This window comes from Schistocerca americana, chromosome 1 (assembly GCF_021461395.2).
Source record: "Schistocerca americana isolate TAMUIC-IGC-003095 chromosome 1, iqSchAmer2.1, whole genome shotgun sequence".
Taxonomy (NCBI): Eukaryota; Metazoa; Arthropoda; class Insecta; order Orthoptera; family Acrididae; genus Schistocerca; species Schistocerca americana.
In genome coordinates this window covers 715,695,399-715,721,404 of record NC_060119.1, presented here as the reverse complement: position 1 = coordinate 715,721,404, position 26,006 = coordinate 715,695,399, and the positions used below count along the sequence as shown (strand labels likewise).

Below are 26,006 nucleotides of genomic sequence, written 5' to 3'. Positions count from 1 at the left end.
TTTGTGGCAAAATATCCCAATAGATGTCAACTATCTCGGCAGTTATTCATCATCCTCTTCAACCGGTTATGTGGAAGTTTTAGTGCAACACCCAGACAGCGTAGCAGAAGGAAACAAGTGATGACAGAGGAGAGGGAAATTAATGTTCTTACTGCTGTTGCAGTGGTCTGCATGTTAGCTCCCCCACAATCGAACAAAGGAGGGGCATGAATCAGGCAAGTGTCCTACACGTTCATCATTGACATTGGTTCCATCCCTACCACATCTCTTCCATCAAGAGCTGCGCAGAAACAGTTACGAGAATTGTGTTAACTTCTGTGCATGGGCATTGAGACAGGCTGCTCCAGATGTATCATGTATCTTTTTTAATGATTGAAGCCACATCTACCAATCATGGCCAAGTAAACCTCTGAAACATGTACTGTTGGCCTGTTGACAATCCCCATTGGCTCGGTGAGGTTGAAAGGTCAGCGTCCATGGAGTGTAAATGTGTGGTGTGGGATAGTGGACCATCAGCTCATAGGCTCATTTTTATAGATAGAACACTGAACTCGGTGAAGTATTGCAGCCTCCCTGTTTGCTAGTTGATGATCCTCTGTTGACTAGGAGGAACCTGTGGTACCAACATGATGGTTGTCACGAAGTACTGCAGTATGTCTTCACAAATTGTTTGCAAATTGTTGGATCCAACACAAAGGGCCTGTACCTTGGCCAGCCCATTCCCGTGATTTGACGCCTGTAGGCTTTTTTCTGTGGGGAAATGCTGAAAGACACCATGTACAATGGATGATGATACGCCCATGATTCTCATCACTTCAGCATATTTGCTGCATCCCACATCATTGACAGACTGCCTTATATCTGCTGTATATATGAATGTACACAGATCTGCCCCTGCAGTTCTTTCTATGTACCATCTCTTCACTTATGGTTTTCAGCAATAACTCATCCCATAATATATTCCCAACATTCTCTCTCTTCATTTCATTAACTTTTTGTTAGGTATTGTTTCTTGTTGACTCGTTGGAGGCCATTGTCATTATCTTCTTAGTCAATCCATGCGATGTTTTTCAGTCTTCATCTAGACAGCATGTCAAAGCTTTTTAACAGTTTCATTGTTGCCTTACTCATTGTTCATTTTTTGCACCCATACAGAGTTGTGTTCCAAACATATCTTTCAATGATTTTTTTCTGTACTCCTGCTTTATATTTGGTTTGTTAATTGTTGCATCTTTTTATAGAAAGCCTTTACTGCAAAGCTTTTCTCATGTCTTCCACCTTCATCTACTTTTGAGATGGCAAAATCCATCCACCTCGTAAAGAGGTTAACATTTAGGAATCCAGCATATCCACCTTCTGTGCACACTGTTAACTTAATTTTCTTTTTTTTTATATGTGTATTAGCTATCACCTAGCATGTGTTGCATTTCATGAAGCATCTGATTCGGCTTGTGTTCATTTTTGGTGACTGCTGCTATGTCATTAGCAAACCATTTCTTGCTAATTTTCTGACTATGATAAACATCTCTTTTTGATTCCTTCTTGTCTCTTTTGTACATAGATTGAGTATTAATGATGACAATGAGCAACTCTGCCTACATTTTTTCCTAATTTTGGCAGTTTGTATCATTCCATCACTTCTGACAGTTACAGTTTGCCTCATACAAGGAAAGTGGATTACTCTTCTGTCCCAGCAGATGATGTCATACTGACTAAGAAATGAAAATATTTTATTTCATTGTGCATTATCAGTAACCTTCTCCAAATCTACATTTCATACAGATGATGTTCATGTTCATGGAAATATATGAACTGTGTAAAAAGTAAGTACAGGAATTAACACCTGAATATAATTTGTCATCAAAACAAGTTGTAAAACTTGACAAATTGAACAACACAGAGTCAGACTTTTAATACACTAGGAAGGAAAGCTTTAGACCATGACAATAGTTTTGTTTGTCTTGCTGGCACAAAATTATTGTAACTATTAAATTTTTAATACATAAACAGTATTCACAGAAAAATTGTCTAGGGAAGTTTTCTGAAACGTTTATGTAATGGTTCAGTTTGCAAAGAGGTTACAACTTCTTGGAATGCTGTGAAGACTTAATTTATAAATGATTGAGAAACTTTGCTTTAGTGATGGCCTGATTAAGTTAGGGACAGTATTTTATATGAATGTTCAAGTTCAGATGTAAAGATGTTTGTAGAAAACTGCTCATTTTATTCTGGACCTTTTTTATGTATAGAATTTAGAGGTATCTGTCAAAAATGTACTAATTTGTTGCTTTGTATTTGAATAGGTTGTTTTAAATATCCAGCAACACTTGTTTCATATTTAATATGCATAGACAGTGAGGTTCATGTACCTTGTACACTGATATCTTGTTGTGAACATATTTTTTGTTGTGTTCGTTTCAAATTGTTTATGTGTGATAAAATTCTTTATTAACAGTGTCATACTTAAGGGGTTTCTTTTCTTAAAAATACTTATGTTATAGGTTCATCCTGTTGTATAATACTGAGTGTGATTCGCTGAAACCACGGCCAGTTGCAGATATCATAAGACAATTAGAACAAGAAGAACAGGAGGAAAAGAAAATACCAGCTCCACAAAAGATACTTGTAAGTTTGAACTTACTGTTTGCTGTTTTATCTTTTCTTTCTTTTTTTCATTTGGAGATTGAATTGTCAATGTCAAATTTAGCACTGTTATTAAATTCCTATGACAACTTTAAGCATTTTCCTGTTATATTGTGTGACACACTTTTCCTTTAATGTTGAAGTTGTAGTAGCTCAACCCTGACAAGATCGTCTTTGTTCATCACAATCACTTATTTGCATTAGGAGAAGTCAATGCACTCTGTACCTCCAAGTAATTTAAATATGGTAAGTTGTTCCTGTTTAAAATAATGTGTAGAAAATTAATACAAGTCCAGAAGTGCAAATATCAAGGAAATGCCGAAAGCTATCATCTCCCTGGTGGGCCTGTATATGTATGTCCAAACTCTAAACCATACCCTGTCGATCCTGAAAGTTTTGAGACTGGATTAAAGTAGAGAGGGTCAGATGATAGTGTCAGTGCTTCAGTTGTTCTGCATCAGGGGTGGTCACCCTTTTGAAGCTTGAGATCTACTACATGCAATTTAATCCATTTAGAGATCTGTTGACTTGAAAATTCATAAAGGTTTAAGTACAAAACAACACTATAGCCAAAATTATCCATTTTAATTACACAAAATACGTAAAAGGTAACTTTCTCATTATCAAATGTTGTAAGCATACTAGTCAGCTTTCATGATATTACACATTTGAAAAGAATTAAAATATACACCATCATAAATATTGAGAAAAGTTAAGTGAGGTACTCGGCTTTGCACATCAATGGCAAGTTTGTTATGGTCTAGCGAGTAATTTGTCAGAGTCAGCCTTACATGGTTCGAAAGATGAGGATCAGTCAGTTTATTTCTACATTTAGATTTCACTGTTTTCATCATTGAAAACGCTGTCTCTCATACGTACGCCGATCCAAAAAACTATAAAATATGTGCTACCTTTTTCAAGATGTTAGGATATGTTTTTACACTGACTAATTTCCAAAGGTTACCTTCATTGTATTCTGAGTTTAAGGAAATGTCATTTTGAAATCAAATTATTTCCTCTTCATGTTCACTCCCACTACAAGAGGAAAGAGTACTCGTTTTACTTGAAATATCTTCCCCTTCCATGTTTTGGAAAGGTTGAGCAGTGAAAGCTAGACCAAGTGCCTTTGCCCAGAAATCTGAAAATAAGTTTGCATACTATCTTCAGTGCTGTCAGGTTGGCTGTATACTTGCTTCTTGATCCAAATGTGCTTGTTGATCCAACAGGTCTGACTGTATTTGAGGAAAGTGTTCCATATTTAATTTCTGTAAATGAGCTGTCCACAGGTCATGTTTTTGTATGAAACACTTTGTAGAAGATATGAGAGTTTGTTTTTTTCCCCCTTGAAGTTCATCGTTTAACTCATTCAGTTTAACTGTCATATGGTTGCACCAACAGCAGCTCAAACACACAGTTGTGAACAGACTTCTTCTCTTTCAGACATAAAAGATTTTGTTGCTGCTGGCATACATCTACACAGCCACCAAATTTTGGTGTGTAACTGCATGTCTCTGTACAGTCTATCAAATTCTTCTAATAGCACTCTAAAGTCCTTTTTTTTTTTTTAAGTGATTGTGAGCAAACTGAATCTACATTTTTTGTGACACTACTCCTAACATGTGCCATTTTCAAAATATGTCCGCAAAACACATGCTGATCCATGATAGAATGATGCTTAAAGAAAGGCGAGAAAGATTCGTTGTTTGCATGCAAGGTAACAAATTCTATGTGTTTGCTTACCATGGAAGGTGCTCCATCAGTAGTAACACAAAAATTACTGAGCTGTCAAATCATATTCAGAAATGAAGGAACTGAAGGCATTATAAAAGTCTTCTCCTGTCTTGTCTTTCAAGATCAAAATTGTGAGCAAGTCTTCTTTCGCATTGAAATCTGAAAATATCAGTCCTACAAAAATCATAACTTGAGGTGCACGTACTTCATCTACTGTCTCATCTAAGAGCAGTGAAGAAACCCAAGCAGGATTGCAAATCTGCCATCATTTGACCTTTTATATTTTCCATCATTAATCCACTTTTCTTGTTTTATCAGGTCTTGACAAAGGTATGTGTGTGACAGCTGATAGCCGGCCGGAGTAGCTGAGCGGTTCTAGGCGCTACAGTCTGGAACCGCGCGACCGCTACGGTCGCAGGTTCGAATCCTCCTCGGGCATGGATGTGTGTGATGTCCTTAGGTTAGTTAGGTTGAAATAGTTCTGAGTTCTAGGGGACTGATGACCTCAGAAGTTAAGTCCCATAGTGCTCAGAGCCATTTTTTTGACAGCTGATATTATCTCTGAGTTGTTTTTAAATGTGGAAAACAAGGACCCACTAACTGCTAGAAAGTGCTGCTTAAAAACTGTGCCTTTGTCAAATGGTTTTGCATGTTTCGTCAGTACTTCTGGTACACAAAATAATGCTATTTTGATGAAAGATGGCTTCTGTACAGGCTCTACAAAGATATAACTGTGATTGCTTTTTACTGTTAAGATTAGAAAGTTCTCTTCTCATGAGTTCTCTCCTCATGAGTAATTCCTGTCTGGAGATCTGAATGGGGGACTATTTTATCTCCGGAATATTTTACCCAAGAGGATGTCATAATCATTTGACCATACAGTAGAGCTGCATGCCCTCGGGAAAAATTACGGCTGTAGTTTCCTCTCGCTTTCAGCCGTTCACAGTACCAGCACAGGCAGGCTGTTTTGGGTGACGTCACAAGGCAGATCAGTTAATCACCCAGACATCCCCTGCAACTACTGGAAAGGTTGATGCCCCTCTCCAGGAACCACACATTTGTCTGGCCTCTCAACATATATCCCTCCATTGTGGTTGCACCTACGGTACAGATATTTGCATCGCTGAGGCACGCAAGCCTTCCCACCAATGGCAAGGTCCATGGTTCAAGGGGTAACGGGGGGGGGGGGGGGGGGGGGTAATTAGCATGTGGCTATTTCCTCCAGAAACATAAGCAGATGTCTCTGTCCTCAAGACTGAGCCATTCACATTTAACACAGTGCATTAGTATCATTTATCTTATGATCTCCTAAAGACTTTTTATCTCTGGTAGGGCTGGCATTAGGGTAGGACGAACTGTGCCACCATCTCTGGTGGCAGGTTTTTCGGGTGGCAGAATGATAAATTTTAGTATGGTTCCAAAAGGATGAATTAAACAAGATAATGAAAGTTTTGTGTAAGTGAAGAAATCTGAGAATAATCTTTAAATACAAATCAGACACAAAATTTGTTGTGTTTTACTGGTAACTGTCTATGGTATTGTGAAAAGAAATCACTGGAGTTGGCCATCGTGGTTGCATCTCTCAAAATAGCAAAGGTTGCTAGTTAGTGGCAATGTTGTCAACTCAGTTCTACAATGCACGTACACAATGATTGAAACATGCCTATGGAACCTTGAAAGCCCATAGAAAAGTGAAAAACTTAATAATCTATATTACTATATAAAGATAAGTCACTGTTTAATGTTGTTCGGAAAAACCTCAAAAAGTGCTTCACTGATTTACTTTATATTTTTACGCGATACTCTGATAAATGCTTACGTGGATGTAGGCAACATATTTCTTAGTATAATTTATGTGGTATATAAATATGTAATATGAAAAGGCTGCATGCAGAGTCACCATTTGGATGGGGGGGGAGGGGGGGGGATGTGAATGTCTTGGTGCTCAGTTTATATTTGAGCAAGAGGTGAAAAGTTTTACGCTTAGCCGGGACCAGCGAGCATTTGCATAGCCATTCGAACATCTGTCTTACTGTAGCTGAGTTACAGTATGCTAAGCAAGATTTGAATGAGATATCAGAGCTGCCACCCAGGCAAGTTGTATAAAACAATTAATTCCTTTTGCAAAAGATTTGAACTGGGCTGACATTAATGCTCAGCTAATGGTATCATTTGCAGGTGCATCATTTGGATTTTATAGAAACGTGCAAAAAACATGCTTTATGGTTTTGTGGGAACTTTTGAAACACACCACTTATATACTTTAGACTTGTATGAATCAGTTCAAACTTTGCACAAAGGTAGGCAAATGGATAAAGTCGAAACATTTTGTTTTTTCTTTTATCAAATCAGAGCTGTCCATTGTTAATGTACGACTGTTTAAAGTTGAGCTAAATGTAGCATGTAACATGTTAATTGAGTTACATGTTAATTGAGTAACATGTTAATTGACTTAACAAATGGTTCAAATGGCTCTGAGCACTATGGGACTTAACTTCTGAGGTCATCAGTCCCCTAGAACTTAGAACTACTTAAACCTAACTAACCTAAGGACATCACACACAGCCATGCCCGAGGCAGGATTCGAACCTGCGACCGTAGCGATCGCGCGGTTCCAGACTGTAGAATTGACTTAACAGAAACGGTTTAAAGTATATCAAATAAATAAATTTAAAAGAAATTAAAAAAATAAAATGCATTCTTGTGATAAAACTGAAAACTCGCTTTCAAAAATCTAGCTTCATTCGGATTTTACATGCAAAAAAACACATTTTTTGTGAGTCTTTTATGTATGCCCCTTCTGTGTGTCAAACGTACGTGAATCATTTCAAAATTTGTAAAAAGGAATACAAATGCATGTAATTAATGGTTGACCTGTTATTTTGTGAAAGCTGTATTTGTTGCCGCTAAATAAGCTACAAGGTTTGTAGGACAATAAAAAGCCTGTACCAAATCAGCTGTCATCCTAGTCAACAGAAATCTGCATCGGTTGCCGAACTATTGCAGTATAATGTCAAAATTATGGTACAGTAAAAGTTGGAAGCCAAAAGTGACTAACGCTTCTATCATAGCACAGAAAAGGTGGATATGTCCTGGGCAGAGCTAGGGATTTTAAAGAAGGGATCTAACTTTTCTGTGTATCTGGCAGCTTCGAAGACATTTAAATGTGACACATTGATGCGGTTTCACTTGTTAGTATTAACACCCTGTCATGTAATATAATGCATCACATGCACCATCATACATGATGTCATGTCGTAAAACATGACACGTGCTATCATGTAACCCACGTGGCATTTGTCGTGCCGTGCAATATGTCACAATGTTTCATTAAAATATAGTATGCATGCACCCCCACTCTGGGATAATTCCCATTATATATGTACCACCTTACTCAGATAACATCCTATCGTAGATTCATCCCACTCTCTAGAAGCACATAAATTAGCTTCTGGATTCTGGGCACAGGATCAGGGACTTAAGCATATAAATTGCGAAATGCAGGTGTTCCAACACCTTGCAGCTAAGAGAGCTCACTGTGCTTGGGAAGTAGGGTTAACTCATAAAAAAAAGCACAGATGTTTTGATTTAAAACCTTTGATGCTGCCAGATAAGTGAAAAGCCTAGTTCCATTCTTTTACATCACTGACTTTGCTCAGCACATATTTACCTTTTTTGTGCCATGATAGGAGCATTTATTATTTCTGGTTCCCAGCTTTTAAACTATCATAAATTTGACATTAGACTGCCAAAGCTTGACAACCAATGAAAATTTTTGTTAACTTGTGTGATGATTGATCCAGTATCGATTCTACATTGTCTTTCAACCCATGTTGCTTATATAGTGGCGATGGATAAAGCTTTCACAAAACAACAGATGGACTATTAATTACATGTATTTGTCTACCTTCTTACAAAATTTGAACTGATTCGATTCAATTTAAACCGTTTCCATTCATCAGGGTGTATACGACCTGGGACAACCGGGAGATCCGGGAAAAACTCGGGAATTTTTTCATCCGGGAGAAAATCTGGAAAAACCCGGGAATTTTTTAAAATTCTGGGAATTTTTCGTTGTTTTAGTTTTCAGTTAAATTTTTGTTCTGTTGACTATTAAGAATCAATACTCTAACAAAGGATATTACTGTATCCCGCTACTGCAGAATAATACTGCAACAATAAAACGTGAATGTGAAGAAAAACGAAAATAAAACATAAATTGCAAAGGAAATGTGCCATGTAAAACAACAAAACACAGTGCTCATACAAGTGTTTGCCAACAGCAAAACGTGTCAAAGGCTTTAGGAAGACTATGCAATGCTTCATAATAACAAATTGCCTCCGATGAGCGTGACGTCACTACTGTTCACAATAGATTCGTTTTAGCAGCTACGAGCGGACTCGTGCGCATGTGCAGTTGAGTGGGGTATGAGTACTACCTTCCCCCGCTTCTAGCTACAGAAATGTGGCTGCTGACTATGTAAGCAGTCGCAGCAAACGGCTAGATACAACCAGCAAAAATTTTGCTTTGTGCCCAAGCTGCCAAATTCACGCATGCGCAGCGAGCCCGGATCTGTTGGATGGAGGGGGGGTTGCAAAATTCATATTCTTTAGGAGAAAAAGCCTTGTTTCACAAAGTGCCTAGCATCCGGTGCATGTTGGTCTATAGATTACTCATATGATTTTGATGTGCATCCCTGTTCGTTTTTGAACACACTCTGTAAGTTGATTTCTGAATTAATCATAAGCCATGTGGGGTGCCGTGTGGTCGGAGGCGACTTGTCATGGCATGGTTCGCGCGGCGCCCCTTGTTGGAAGGTTTGAATCCTCCCTTGGGCATGGGTGTATGTGTTGTCCTTATCGTAAGTTAGTTTAAGCTAGATTAAGTAGTGTGTAAGCTTAGGGACCGATAACACCAGCAGTTGGTCCCATAGTAAAAAAAAAAAAAATTGATGAGTTGATTTTTGAATGCATGCATAGCGTACGTGATGTCTCTGTCAGGGGAATCCTCGTCACATCTAGAAATAAACTTTTCTGCTGGCAAAAGGGGCCCGGGCTATACAAGCTGAGTGGAGTAAAGCCGAACGAGTGAACTCCAATCGCTAGCAGATTACGTTGCTGATTGGGTTTGCGAATTATCAACGTTTTTATAATTACTAGGGAAATCCGTAGATTCAGACTACCAGAGTGGAAATAAACGACTAACAGGAATAACAGGTAAGAAAGATTACGTATTATCTTCTCGGTGTACCCAGGAAAATGAAATTTTGTCAGAAAATGTTTGCCCAGATCGCTACAATAGTAAGGGCCAGTTGTACAGTCCCCGTCTAGCAGCCGATATTCTGGAAGTAGCGTGGAAAATGGTTTGTACGAACATAACAACGCCTAACCGGAGAATAATAGCATGTCTTACATTTCCTCAAACATATGTATGTTTTATGTACCAGACCCTTCAGAAAGATGTGCGCTACAAAATGAACGTATTTTTGAAAATTTGATTTTTTTTTTTAATTTTTGACGTTGTATCTCAAAAGCTTGAGGGAGGGGGACTGGGAGGGCGGGGGGCGCCATTATCTTAGTATTGCCCCGGTCTGGAAACATCGTAGATCCGGGGCTGATGCGCAGAACAGTCTGAGTTATAGTGGGGAAGTGTGTAGTTTCCACATGACCCATGTTTACATTTAGTGATTTTGCTGTTTCCTCTTCGTTTACTGCTCTCACGTCAAATGAAAATAAAATGGATTTCTGTGGCCGGGAGCTATCAAGTGAATTAAAATACATTCACGTAATTACGGAAGGCTAATATACGTTATTAGTTTCAGATTTTATTTTATTTCTACTTTTCTGACATTGATGCATTAATCTTCTTGTAGAACAATGAAGTTATTTTTGTCAGTTTGCTAAAGAAATTTGGTTTTTATTTATCTTTTACGCTGAGGCAGTCAGTGTGTTTGAAACGAGGTGTTTAGTTCCACACTATTGGCTAGTTTCAATTGCTCGCTGCTTTTCAAGTGCATGTTTTCATCTTCTAGCACATATAGCATTATACCATATTAAAGAATCAAAAATGAGTTAATACAGTACTGGTACTCCAAGAAAATTTACATCCCGAAACACACACTGAAAAGCTTAACATCAGGTCGAGGCCTACTTCATTGGGAATCTGGACGTACGAATGTGCTCTTGAAGAATGCACTTTAAGTGTGCCATTTTAGTATGGTTTACGAAATTCCGATGCTCTTGGAGTATCCTCTGATGTCATTTTTCTTTTATTACAAAATGTAAGATCTTTTTATGTTTTACCCGCATGAACATACCGGCCTCCTGAGTCGCAGCAGCTGCCAAAGCACGGTGGTGCCTGTTATCTGGCGCTCTCTGACGACTTCTGAAACGAACCTATTTCTAACAGGTCGCGGGAAAATATTGCGAATGGTGGTTTAAAGCGTTACTTTCAAAGTAAACTTCCTTTTACGCAAGTTGAACTATGTGTGAGAATGTACGATGAATTTCTTAAATCACAGAGCGTTTGATGACGAGACATTTAGATGTATTTCGAGCCCAGATGATCAGACATTCATGTCGTTATTATGAGCAAATTGATGTAGTGCTACAGGAACCTTGATCTCCTCTGTGGTAGCTAATTTATCTGTGGAAAACTTTGAGGACAAATCACTGGACTCGGCTAAAAATGTTACTGGCACATTTGTGTGATATATCTTAAAGTGTAACACGTGCAAAAAATATCAACATTATATGTGAAAGCTTAGCTTCTCTTGCAGCTTATTAACCTTAGAGACCAATATTATATGTGAAAGCTTTGCTTTTCTTGTAGCAACACTATGTATATTAATTTAAAACATTAACTTTTCCTGTTTGTGTATCCGCGCTATTTAACAGTAATGTTGCTATTAGCTGACTACATCATGTGACACGTGTCCTGTGGTCTGAATATTCGCTGTCATCGGCTGGCGGGATCACGTGACATCTGCTATGACTGGCTTACAAAAACGCATCGCAGTCTCGATTACAATGGTTCGGAAAGTAACAAGCGGTGTTTGGTGGAATTTGAATTTATACTTTCGTAATACGAAAATATGCAGTGTACATGTTGCTGCACATCAAAAATCTTTCCAAAAGGAGTTTTCTTCCTTCTTCCCGGAGTTACGTTTTCTAAAGTGGCGGGAAATTCTACGCCGTGTATAAAAGCATAACCATTCAAAGGACTGATAATTTTTACAGTTCCGAGGGAAAATATACTGTTACTTAATAACATGGAAAAAGTGTGTTTTCATCCCAGAGAAAGTGTATTTTTAACCAGGAAATCCGGGAATTTTTTTTCCTTGTCCACGTATACACCCTGATTCATTCAGTTCACTTAAGAATGAATTTTACTTACTACATTTGGCTCAACTTAAAACCATCATTGTGCAACAACAGACAAAGATTACTGGATAAAAAAAATTATTTTTGATTTCATCTATTTCTCTATCTTTGTACAAGACTTGAACAAATTCGTACAAGTTATGTGGTTCGAAAACCTCTCAGAAAAACGTTTTTCGCTTGTTTTTGCACCTAAAATCTGAAGTGTGCACTAACAAATTGTGCTTTTAGCTCAGTGTTAATTTCAGCCCACTTAAAATCTTTTGCAAAAGGAACTGGTCAATTTTGCACAAATTGCCTGTGCACCAACTCCCGTTCGTCGTTCAGACCTCGTTTAATATAGGCAAACAGGGTGAAGAAAAAATGCCACACTTGGAGGTTGGTATGCGATTTCTCATCCACATTCAAGACTAAAGTTTATCTAGCAAAGATACAAGACAAAGGTTAATCTAGGAAAATCAGATCAGGTGCATTTTGAAAACAAATGTATGAAAACGAGAAGCCGACAAGTCACAACGTGCAGTGCATTGGAACGTACAGAGGAATATGTATCACTCCACACTACCATACCGGCCATGGTAGCACAGTGAGTAGATTGCTGGGACATCAAACCCACATCCACTGTGGAACTAAGGTTCGATTCGTCATCAGGTTCCATTTTCACCTTTTAGATGTCCCCTCCTAGTTCTTGTCGTTCGTAAGTAGGACACCATTTTGTCACATGACAATAGCCTATCACATGACAGTGGGACCTATTAAACCTCTTGCATATGTCTACTAATCGTGCAGTGGTCCAGTGAAGTTCATGTAGGGTGGCTTGCCAATGGAGTACACAATCGATGAATATGTCGATAAACTTATTGTACTGGGTGCATCCAGTAACAAAGCTGCTGCTGGTGCTCAAGCATTCACAAAACCCATTATTGATCGGAACACAACCCACGTCACCCATGAAGCTTTCAGGCACACTTAGCATAAACCTGTGGGCTAGAATAGTGGGAGGAGTGCTTTTGGGCCCTTACCTATTGCCAGACAAGTTGAAAGCACCCATATATCATACATTTCTTTGTGATACTTTGCCTGACGTATTAAAAAACATCCCACCTCGTGTTTGACAACAGCTGTGGTTTCAGCATGCTGTTGTACTACCAAACTTTCGAATTAATCTGTGTAACTATTTAAAGGAAGTGTATTCAGGGAGATGGATGGTTATTGAGGTACAATGTTCTGGCCTCCATGTTCCCCAGACTTTAATCCATTTGATTTTTTTTGTGGGGTCTCTTAAAGGAAAAAGTTTATAGCACTCCAACCATGAGTGTACACGACCTAATGACTCAAGTGCATGCCACTTTGGCAATGGTTTATGCAGATGTGTTGTGTAGGGTCCAGCTAAGTATGATATAGTGAGTGGTGAAGCATTTGCAAAAGCAATGTGGTCGCCTTGAACATCTTCTCCAAGTGAAAATTGCTAGTACATGTACATTCCAGCTCTGTGAAGATAAGCCTGGACATCAAATGTACAGAATGGAATTACAGTGCATAGTGTAATGTGCAATCTAGTGTAGTCTACGTATTGTGTTTTTTTGTACCTCATTGGATATAGACTGTGTTAACTGTATTCACTGTTATTTTCTATTGGCTTTATTTGTGTCATGGACAAAACAAAGTGGTCATTTATGTCTGTAAGAAGTTCATGTTATGTCTTACACTGAGGTGACAAAAGTCATGCGATACCTCCCAATATTGTGCCAGACCTCCTTTTTCCTTGTGTAGTGCAGCAACGTGACATACTGTGGACTCAACAAGTCCTTGAATGGCCCCTGCAGAAATATTTAGCCAAGCTGCCTCGATGGCAGTCCATAATTGTGAAAGTGTTACTGGTGGAGGATTTTGTGCATGAACTGACCTTTCGCTTATGTCCCATGAATGTTTGATGGGATTCATTTCATACAATCTGGGTGGCCAAATCATTTGTGTAAATTGTCCAGAAAGTTCTTCAAACCGATTGCGAACATTTGTGGCCCAGCAACATGGCCCATTGCCATTCATAAAAATTCCATGGTGCTTGGGAACATGTTAGCAAAGGCAATTGTTAGTTGTCTGCTGCCATTGTCCATTAATGCCAGATTTCTCCACACTTTCGTAATGGGTATGTTCATTTTATGTCCCACATTGATTTCTGCACTTATTTCACGCAGTGTTGCTTGTCTGTTAGCACTGAAAACTCCACGCAAACACCGCTGCTGTTGGTCTCTTGAGACTGTGGATATCGGAATACTGAATTCCGTAATGATTTCCGAAATGTACCCCTTGTTTCTAGCTCCAACTACCATTCACCATCCAAAGACTTAATTCCTGTCATGCAGCCATAATCAAGTTGGAAACATTTTCATATGAATCACCTATGTACAAATGTCAGTTCCAGCAATGCACTGCCCTTTTATATCTTGTATATGTGATACTACCACTGCCTGTATATCTGTATCCCATGGCCTTTGTCACCTCAGTGTAATGTTTAAATAATGGTAAGTGTAACAGAAAGAAATGCTCAAGATACCACATTGTGGAGGCCTAAATTGGATACAGTTGGATGTTTTAACTGAAAAAGAAAATGTTTGGCATGAATGTGACTCGAACATTGGCTAGTCTGCATATCCGTTCGCCACAGCATTGCCTTATCTTGACTGAGTTACTGGGATAGCTCCGCCACAGTGCAGAGTTCACGCTACCTGTTCTTGGCCGTGCTGCACACAGTTACAGCATTTCCAGAGCCTTGTTTTTATTAAACCTGTTGGCGAGACTAGGTTTTGTTAGATAAACTTTTGTCTTGAATGGGGTTGAGAAATTGTATGCCAACCACCAAGTGCAACATTGTTTCTTCACTCTGTATTTGTCACAGTGCTTCCAAACCATCAGCTTGAAAGCCCCTACAGAAGCAAAAAACTTTATAATCTATACTACTATATAAATGCAAGTCATTTCTTTAATGTTGTTAGCAAAATTCTCGAAAAGTTCTTGACCAACTTACTTCAAATTTGTACGTGTCACTATAATAAGTGCTGTTATATAAAGACAAACATTGTTTAATGTTCTTACCCAAAATCTTGAAGAGTTATTGACCAATTTACTTCATATTTTTACATGTTATTCTAATAAACATTCAATTTGACATAGGTGATGTATATTTTTAAACAATAATGTATTGGTTTTCTGATAAAACTGACTGCGAGATAGAAAATGCTGTGCTATGAAAACGTGCATTTTCATTGTCTTTCTCACAGTCAGTTTTTACTACGAAAGTAGGGCATTTAAGCCTTGAAACAAATTGCTTTTCCCCATATATACTCTTTCTGCTTATATATAACTTTTAAAAAATTGCACACACAACCATGTCCCGTTTTGTTTTCTTCCTTGCAGTTATTTTTAACAGAAAACATGAAAGTTGTATTTATGGCTTATCAGCTTGTGATTTCTACAGAATATAAATTGTTCAAAACTTTATAATCCTACCCCTTTGCAGATTAAAACTATGCAAACTGCCGTCATTGAAGGTACTACCCTCACAGATCAACAGCAGGAGAGGTTGCTCATACCCTGAACACCAGTGATCCGAATTGATTTGTGTGTTCTTTTGAAGCAACTTCAATTCCCAATCAGAGTTTCATTGGCAGCAACTATGAGCAAGGATTAAGTTAAGAGGCGGGAGGAAGAGGATGTGGATGGAGAGGGAGAGGGAGCAGGAAGGAGGATGTGGACAGATAGGGGAGGGGGGAGGAGAAGATAGACAGAAAGTGGGGGAGGAGGGAGAGTTGGGGAAGAGGAGATGGACAGAAAGAGGGGGAGGAGGAGGAGATGAACAGAGAGAGCAAGAGGTGGGTGGTGGAGATACGCACAGAAAGGGGGGGAGAAAAAGATTAGGACATATACCCAACTCCCATAGACATTTAGTAATTGCAAAGCATTACTGAGGTCAGTAGTAAAGAAATAGATAAATGTCAGCATATAATAGCATAACAGTTTCTTAAATGTGTATAACATTATCACCGAGAAAAACACTTTGCAATAAATAAATAAATAAATAAAGACTAGGCAAACTATGCACTGCCTGTCACATGCACTAGTATTTTGAATCCAGACATTGTGATTAAGGGGGCATTTAGCTGTGGAATGATGTAGTGCATTGTTTCCCCGCCAGCCCACGATCTGCCATTAATACCACTTACATTGTTCTTCTCATTGTCATGCTCCTCTAAATTAATTTTTTCTGCTTTGTCTATAATTTCTTTTAAATTTCTCTCATTCACCTTTTCTTTCTTGGTGTTGAAGCCATAATCAGTAGATATTAATATTATGGTATGGATGAAATGTATCAAACCTTATTTTGAAGCTGAAGAAACTGAACTACATAAATTGTTTACCCATCTTCATTGCATTTCACACTGGTTGCTTTCCAACTTTATTTAAAATATAGCTGTTACTTTTTGCCGCAGTAAATGAAAGTGCTTTCAGAACTGTCATTTTCCTTTATTACTGTGGACACATCAAACGAGCACTGGCAATGTATAAACTTTTTTTTAACAAATAAAGCATTTATATGTAAGTGACTCACTGTCCTAGGACCTCCACTTTGTACAGCAGAGGTGATGACAGCACCACCAATGATGCTGTATTCAGGTGTGTGGGTTGTTAGCGGTCTCTTGCCTCATGCTACCCTCTGCTCAGGCCACGAGAAAAAGTGGACAGATTTTAATAATAGGGTGCATAATTTATTTTGGAATTATAACTCAAAATGTAGTACATTGAAAACGTTTTACTTCTGTTTCACTTACTGGTGCTCCATATTTGGGTGTGATGTTAAAGACTTATTCCTGTGAAAAAGACGTAGAAGTAAATGTGATATGTGAAAATACGTCGTCATGCATGAGTGACATTGTGGAAAAGGTTGACTTGTCTGAAAGTGAAGGATGAGGACTCGATGGGAGAAAAGAGGGGGAGGGGCAAGAAAATTCCACATGAGGCAGCAAAATCTCTGTAGCTGGCCATGACCGTTGATGTATTGTTAACCGACATTTAATTGTAACAAATCATACCAAGAGTGACGTTTCTGATCAATCTTCAGTGCACCATTGCCTTGAAATGGCTTACTGTCATAACACGCAAGTTATAGTACAGAAACAACAAAATATGGTGATGTCCATCATGGAACCTCCAAAGTAACAAGTGAAGGACATGCGTGACCTGACCTGAAAGCTGTGAAATGCCTTTGGTTGTTCTTATCTTGGGCTGAGCTGTCCCTGATGATAAGTTACTGAAATGGTGTTCAGTATTTCCATTTTGGTATGACTAAAGTAGCATTACATATCAGACATACGGACCTATCTTTATGCATTGTAATGAAAAACTGTTCTTCTACTCAGCATGGAAGTGGTATGTTTTCCTGTGTTTAGCTGCACTCATTTTTCACAGACGTGTTGCTAAATGAGAAGTATAACATGGCGTTTGGACTCCCTAGTTCTTATCTGTAGTTCTCAGCATTGGTCAGGAGACCTCGTGCTGTAGGGTTTGAAGATGTTCATTGCCAACTGTACAGCATACTATTCGCCAGTGCTGACTGCATTGTCACTGGAGTGTGCACTGTTCTGCTATTTTGATCATGATTGTTTCATAAATAAGTGATGAGGTGGTTATTTGACATGTCAGTGCAAACAGCAATCTTAGTTTGGATAACATTAAGTATTTAACTGATCAGTAATTATCTTCATTGTGCTCATTGTTGTTTTTTGGAAACTCAAAAACAGAGGTTTGTGTTGCCTACTGGAAGTAGAGCATGTTCCGCTCCCACCCCTCCCATCACTGCACAGTGCATCAAGTTAAAGTTTGTTAATGACAGTGGAATGCAGTTGGAGATGAAAGAGATGGAAACAGTTTTCCAATTTACCGCCTACAAATGCCGTGCAAAACACTCATTGGAAACAAACTGGTATTTTACAAAAACAGCTCGTTTAAACAGATTTCGGACAAAGGTTTTGAAAGATCGGCTCTTACAGCCATAGCAATCGACTGATTGCTTGCGATCGATGGATTGACCACCTCTGTTCTACATAGTCTCCCTCTCACCTAAGTGCAATGCACAGAATCATTATACAGAAACAGCAGAAAAGTCTTTCTTTGGAATGTTGTAAAAATTTCACATAACATTTTGATTTTTTCCAGACAAGAATTGTCTGTATTTTTCATTGCAATTGAGTTGGGGCAGTCATCCACACATTACTGTTCGGGAATCAGGGTGTTTTGGACACACTTTTCTCTTCTTCAAAATTTTCTGGAGAGTGTTGTGAACATTTGATTTAGAGATGTTTAGTTTGTTCTTCCTTTAGGATTCGTGATACAAAATTGTTGATGTACTACTGCTGTCCTACTTAAGAATGCACATATGATGTTTGCAGTTGTTAGTTCTAGCTGCCACCATAGGCACTCTGCTGATGTCACTTATACCCCATGAATAAATTATCTTCGTATTCAGTTAGCTCTTAAAATTTGTGTCTGAGGAATGGATGTAAATAACATTTGACTAGTTGGGGTAAATTTTCAGTCTCTCAGACATTTATTTGAATCTTACAGATGGTCATTACGTGTTCTGCATAGTCATTAGCAACTGGCTATATATGAGCATATGTTTGGAGTTTTATTGTCTTTCTGATAGAGAAGTTAAAAATAAGGCTTGTCTTAAGTACCATACCAAATATATTATGGCATGAGATTTCTGTTCTTTTCCTGCCATGACTGACAGAGGATGTGATTAGACAGTTTGACAAGATATTGTGCTGGAAAACGGAATTGTTAATCTAGCTGAGTACCAGGTATTATGCTGCACTATGATCATGCCAGCACACCCTGAAAGTGAAAGGTAATAACTGCTAGCTAAAATCATTAAGATTAAATTGGCTCCTGTTTGTAACATACTTAGAATAGCTACAATGGCTGTTGCCCTGTTAAATCTCATGAAAAGAAAAAACTCAGCACTAGGAAGAAATTAAGGCAAGTCTCTAGAGCATCTGTGTGGTAACTGTTGTCATGAAATCATATTTTACTTGAAGGAGGAGGATATAAGTTTCCATTCTGAATTGCCTGCTAATGTGTGACCTACTACTATAATTATTTTATGTTGACATAAGCTATTTATGTATTTCTGTATCTACTTTTGTAACATATCACTATTCAGTCATCGAATTCTATTCTATAACATGTAACTTTTGTTGTATAATTTAATATCTATTTAAACTACTATTCTAAGAATATGTTTCCCGATTCCATTTTATAATTCATCACAATAATTTATACATATCCTGCATTCCAGACATTTCCAAAAAATAACGAGAAATCTGATGATATACGCAGAGAATATTGTAAGTACTTTAAAAAAATATATAATAATTCTTGTAATTTTGTTTGTAATTACAGTAATTGTCAAGCTTTAATAATTTATTACTATGTAACGAATTGTTTATGTTTAAAGTTGGTTCTTATTTATGTTTTATGTTTCTGTTACACAGTGAAAAAGAACAAATCAAGTTTTGAAAACTTAATACAGATGGCAAAGCAGCGACTGCAACAAGAAAAGCCGGCACAGCTTGCATTCAGTTCTAACACTGTGAAAGTATTGGAGGATGGTGATCAGGACAGTTTTGGTAACAATGTCAAGAGAATGGAGAGTGGTCAAAACATTCTTCCTAGTAATGATGGTGAGAGTAGCAGTACCTCAAGTATAACAAATGAAGTGGACATAAAGAATAGTTCCAAGAAGTGCTCTAGGAAGCTTCAATACTCAGATGATGATGACGATCCTGAAGAGGGTGTCCAAGTTAACTGGAATTTTCCTTCTACATCTTTGATGAATCAAGCAAGCCATTCAGCTGATCATGCTGCCAAAAATATGTGTAATGTGGTCGGTGACAATGTGCCTGTCAGTGGAACACCTTACTCATCAACTGTAAAAACACCACCGCAATATATGAGAAACAGTGATATAAAAGATAGTGGGAATGACAGTAATACAGCAAATGTACAAGCCTCACCTGTGTTTGCATCACGATCATCAGTAAAAAGAGTTAGAAGTGATTATTCAGAAGTTCACGCATCACCAGAAATGTTTGCAGAGGAAATTCAAGAGAGCTGCACTCTGAGAAATGGTAATGCCAGTGATGCTGAGAGTGAGAAAAGTATCAGCTTGTTAGAATATGATGAAGGTAAGTGACTGTAGTTATCGTTTCCACAGTGAAACAACTGTAACATTTCCTAGGTATAGATTTCTGTTCATTTGTAGTAGTTCTGCTGTCATAAATAAAATACAAATGTGCATTACGATTTACGATTTTCAAGAACAGAACAAAAGTTCAGGGACAGAAATATTTTAGAGGACATGTTGAGTCACAGACAGGCACAAAGAAAAGACTGTTTTACATTTTAGCTCTTATCCAAATGGCCTTCTTCAAAAGTAGAAAACAGACATACTTTCACATAAGCACAACTTGTGTGGACGTTTTCTACTTTGGGAAAAGTCTTTTGGTTTAAAGCTTAATTGTACAACAGTCTTTTCATTGTATTAATGTCTGTGACTCAGTGTCTCCTTTATATGGTGAGTAGCAATATATCATTTCCATAACAATGTTGTTTTTCTATCCTGGACTTTCCATTGTTTAAGTATGTTAGGGGAGTAGATGTGGTCTCACTCAGAATTCCGAAAGTGGGAGTGGGAAAGGGGGCAGGGGAGTAAAGTGGACTCTGCTACTGGCTATTGAAGACACTGGATGCAGCCAACTGTAAATAATAGCTCATGTTGCCACTAAGAATATCTGCCATCTGGGTTTAGAGTGATCTCCAGTTCCTGTGGACAGCTGGCTGAATTCCTTACAACAGCTCGGCTCATAGGCAGGTTGGAAGCAAGGCTCATGATTTGGGTTGCATCTTAATATCCAGAACTGATCATGATCATCTGTTCGTGAATTTACACCACAAAGGAGCCTTGTTATACATGCTTTTGCACTCTAAAAACTTTTTCTCAGTTCGAGGAGTTACTCCAGAATATGATCCATAATGAGGTAATAGAATGAAAGTAGCAGAATATGCAAGTTTTTTCTATTTATATCTCCTACACCTGACAACATTCACATTGCAAATACAAGTGTGTTTAGTTGCCTGAAACGAGAAATGAACCACAACAAAATGTTAAATTAGGATTGGAATAAATACTATATAGGTTGGTCACCAAAGGTGTAGGTGTATTTATTACTGTAAAGTATTTGATCCTATGTAGTGAGGTTATTACAGATTCATAATATGAAGTAGTCTTACAGAAGGTAAGCATATATGTTGGATCAAACATGCTAATTGAAAGCTTTTATAGACCAAGTGCCTCAGGAGCTGTAGTTGCAAAATGTTTGTAGTATGGTAACAGGGAGAGCCCCATATTAACATAGATTCTAGGAATATGGACTGAAGCAAGATTATTCTGAACACCTTTAGGTACAGAAGCAATTTGTCACAGCAACACATTACACTTCTTAGTAACTAACAGACACAGACTTATCGATTCCTAAATGTGGGATTCAGTGGGCATAATGTATTTTTTTTGACAGGAAAATATTTTTGCTTGACGGTTATGGCAAGAAAAAGATTGCAGTTTATCAGAGCAGACATAATCAAACCTTTGTCTCTGGGGATGAAGAAGCGAGCAAGGTTGTGGCAGATGGGAAAGATTTGTGTTTCTGTAACACTGTTAGAGAGTTGCTGCATAAGTAGAATGAGTTTCATCTCAGATTTAAATGAACTCAAAGCCTTATTGCAAACAAAAGCTGAAATAACCTGAAATGAACATAAAAAGAGCACTGCAAGAACATTCTATTAATTCAAAAGTCAGATTTTGCAGAGCATGGTGGGGGGGTGTCCTTATGTAAAGTCTTGCGAAATTGTTTCAGTGCAGAAAACTAATATGATTTCTCTTATCAAGCATCACAGAATGCTGAAAGTATGTGAGCTTAAATCACTTGACAGAGGAAAAGTGACTGTATCTGATGAGATGCATATACTGTTCTTCACAGATTATGTGACAGAACTTTCTCCTCTCCTAGAAGAAGCTATTGGAGGAACAAAGTGTTTTAAGTGATTGAAAAATTGTGCGGATTATTCCCATTTTCAAGGAGACCTATCGAACAGATGCACATGTTGCTTATTTTCAAATTATAGACCACATTTCACATTGCCAGGTTGTGATCTTTCTTAGGATCAAAAATTTCCTCTGTAGAAATAAACATAGATTCTGCAAATAGTGATCTTACCTAACTTGGTTCACCGACAAAATTCAGCATGTTGTTCTTAATGGGCTAAATCATCAGATCTAAATTGGACACTAAGAGTACCACAAGAGTATCACATTCTTCAAATGGGTGGGCTGTTTTGGTTTCAATAAGTATTTACCAGTAGCTGTTCATCAGAGCAGACAACTGTGTGTCTGCCATGCCTACACAGCTTGCTTTCAGTATTTGAAGTGGAGTTTGTATAAGCAGTGGTTTTTCCAGCCTTAATTTGGTAACAGATTGGCTGTTGGAAAGGGCGGATGATTGGTGCAGGGAGAAGTATTAATTTGGAGGACATGGGGTTGGGTCTGTGATTGGTGTAAATATTGTGCTGGTTGTGTAGCAGGACTCATTGGAAGGAATTTAAGAAGAATATTGTTCATTTTCACACAGAAGAGGTGATGTTGCAAGCTCTGACAAAAGTTGTGTTTGACCTGTTCTGGCCTGAGCAGATACTCCCTATTAAGGAAAGTAATTTATGAAATTGTGAGAGAATGCAGCACAGAAATTTTTATTATTGACTTTCCCTGACAAAATTAAAATATGTCATGACAGTCTTCTTGCAATTGATATTATTCAGGTGTGTGTGTGTGTGTGTGTGTGTGTGTGTGTGTGTGTGTGTGTGTGTGTGTTTTGTTTTCTGGAAACCTGACCAAAAATCACACAGTAGGAAAAAAACCTCTTTGTTTTTCAAACAAATACTGTAACAAAAATAGACAGTCATCTCACCATAGCGCTTTCAGTTTACAATGTAGGCCCATAACAGTCAATATTCACCTCTGTCACATTTTTATTCCTAACCAAATTAAGTGGCAGTTCATAGATCATTACTAAAAACTTTTATGTGCATGTGCTTTTTCATGAAGGAATGTGGTAGGGATATTTGACATTTATATCTTCCATGCACTCTTGTTTCTCATTTTTTTAAAAGTAGTTCTTGTATTAAAACAACCTCCCCCCCCCCCCTTTCCTATACACACATTCTCTGTAGTTTATGCAGTGTTAGCTTATAATTTTTGAAACTTGGATTGTAAAACTGTAGTGAATGCAAATATGATCTTGATGTGTAGTTCACATGCTTTATCCTATTTTTACTATGCAAAGGAAAAAGAAATTTAAATATTTTATAGGTTCTCTTAAAACACACTTATATTTTCAGGTGGCACCAGTTTTCCAGAACAAAAGGAAACACCATGTCAGTTCCCTCAAGAAATTGTTTCTAATAATGTAGATGTAACGGATGCACCATCAGAGGAGATAGATTTGGGAGGGTCTCCACTCCATCCATCATCTGAGGAATATGTTCCTTATGTTCATCAAAGAAAAAGCAAGAGACGAAATTTGCATGCTGCAGAGCAAGAGAACTTTGATAGAGTACTTAGAAAAAGAAGTAAGCGATGACAGTGAACGAAATTGCCACAACACATGCTAATCACTCCATAAAGTATATCAGTGCATGTAGATAAGCATTAGTGATGCTTTTAAAGAACTGTAAATATTGTTTTGTACAGATTATGTATATTACAGAAAAAATATTATATTTTTCTCAGTTAGGACATCACAGATTTGTAATAAAACTATAGTAAAGAAAACTTTTTGTAATTTGTAATAAATGAATTCAGTTTACAAAAGATTCTAAAGCGTACTTTACCAGTTTTTGTATTTTACCTTAAATTGTGAACTGAGCTTTTTCACATTCTTATTGTCAATTACAGATAATTTTTCAGGAGGAGGAGGGGGGGGGGGGGACGAGAGAAAATTGTGTACAGCTGGATTGGATTGTTTATATAATAAATGTACGCTCTCTCTTTTCTGTGGATTTGTTTACTTTACTTTATAAAAAGTTAGGCATTAACATTCTGTTGTTTGTAGTCTTTTCTTTTTTGTAATATTCCAGTGGGTCATAACTCTTAGGTACATTAGACATTATCATGTCAAAATGTACAATTTATACAATCAGCAAAAGGAATTCAATCATTGATGTCAGTTTATACATTGGTTGGCAGGAAATTGGCCACAATTAACAGATTTATTATGTTAATAGATTAAACTACTGACCCAGCTTGGCATCGCATGTGTAGCATTAAGTACCTGTGGACAGATGATTTTATTGACATGGGATATTTTGTTGGGGGCCCAAATAAAATTCAGAGAACAACATTAAGTAAGTGAATATCATAACTTTCCCATTGTAAGCAGTGCATGAATATTGTGTTTTCCACATTGAATTGGCATTTGGAGTGACATCTTGTGGCAATAATGGGAGCACATCACAATGGGAGTAATATGTTTGCAACCAGTGAAATATTCTGTGTGAATTGTGGGTGTATGAGTGATTCAATATGCATCTGGCTGAGGTGGCACAAGTAAAAGGAAAAAAATTACAAAAGATCCACATGATATACATGTTTAGCTTGTGTTACATCACTCATTTTGTGAAGCATAGTATGCACTGTGATGCGTTGTTGACTCGTTGCTACGGTTCTTTGTTGTGGACTCTTTATGGCAGACTTCTTCACTGTACCATCCAAAGAATTGCGTCCATATCCAGGTCAAATTCAAGGAAAGCAGAAAACTGAAAGTTGAATCATCTGCTGTGCTGCTTAAAGAACATAGCGTATGTAAATAAAGCAAAGTTGCTGAAGTACTTTTTCAGAAAACATTTTACTTGAACCTTAAAAAATGAAACATCACATATTTTTGATTCATTGTTTTTTTTTTTCCTTTCTTTTTTTCCGCAGTTGTTTGGAAATGATTGCTGGGAAACATTTGGTTAAAAATATTTGTTTGTTTCAAATTCTTAGCGTCACACTGCAGCCTGATAGTGAAGTGGTTATCTTTTTGTTTTTGGTTATACTTATTACAATACTTCAAAGATGATTAACTCCCTGTACATCATTCTAAGAATTTTCAGTGGATTCAGAGTGCGAATTGTGACTGGTAATGTGAACGAAGCCAAAATTGGCAGTCTCAAATTGTCATGTTTCAAAATGTATCCTTCCGCCATCTGTAGAAGTACTTTGAAATCTTACGTATTCATATGCAAGAAATTTCTGAATTCCATTCAAGAAGATTGTGCTGATGTCTCCCTGATCTTTAAAAGGCGTAAATCTGTTTCTCGCCACTGGAAATACAGTTAACTGTCTTCTGTATAATTTGAAAGCGTCCAAACAAATAATATATTATGGTCCCCCCAGGCAGAGAATCATGTTCACATCTACATTTGACTCAAAGAGAGCAGAAAGCTATAAGTTGAGTCATCTGTTGTGCTGCTGCAAACCTTTCTTTATATAAGTGAAGAAAAGTTGCATTTCGTACTGTCTTTTACTCTGTGCATAAGTTAGAAATTTACCTCAAAGGTATCTTCATCCTCCCTCCGTAACGGTGTAAAAGTGTGGCACCATACAACATTACTCATTGGCTTGGCGGTGCTTCAGACACCAAGGTGTTGACTCGTGTGAGAAAAAGGCCACAGCTCAGATGTTCATTTGGGCTTCAATGTGCATTAATAATTTCACATTGGCACCAAATTTTACCACAATTTTGCCCAGTGCTACCGTGGACATTTCACCCCTTCTTTGACGCTTCTGTCATGGAGGTTAGAATGACGCCACCCAGCGTTGAAATCGTGCAGGTTTCTTATGGATCGCTGAAGAAAACTTTTCAGACAGACCACCACTCAGAATAAATATGAAAAGGCTTCAAGCAGTGGCATACAGGGCTTCAATGAAACAACCCCTTCCCTTGGACCTTTGATTCCCACACATTTTGCGGTCAAAAATGACAGTTTGCAGTGTAATGATCAATAGAATGACATTCGTGGCAATGTTAGACACTCTTGACATTTCACCCTGCTGTAAGGACATTGTGTGGCTGCAACATCATTGAACATGATCTAAT

The 26,006-nt window shown here is 37.8% G+C and overlaps 1 protein-coding gene across 9 annotated transcripts in view; it reads left to right on the top strand.

Moving 5' to 3' along the window:
* LOC124610098 (E3 ubiquitin-protein ligase RAD18-like) overlaps nucleotides 1–23,739 on the top strand; it is a 97,475-nt gene extending 73,736 nt beyond the window's left edge. For all 9 annotated transcript variants that reach the window (XM_047140133.1, XM_047140129.1, XM_047140128.1 and 6 more), the window contains exons 6-9: nucleotides 2,502–2,625; nucleotides 19,112–19,160; nucleotides 19,308–20,000; nucleotides 23,266–23,739. In XM_047140133.1, coding sequence (XP_046996089.1) covers nucleotides 2,502–2,625; nucleotides 19,112–19,160; nucleotides 19,308–20,000; nucleotides 23,266–23,507 — 1,108 coding nt within the window. In that variant the 3' untranslated portion in view covers nucleotides 23,508–23,739. The remainder of the gene's footprint in view (nucleotides 1–2,501; nucleotides 2,626–19,111; nucleotides 19,161–19,307; nucleotides 20,001–23,265) is intronic.
* Nucleotides 23,740–26,006: the final 2,267 nt, after the last annotated feature.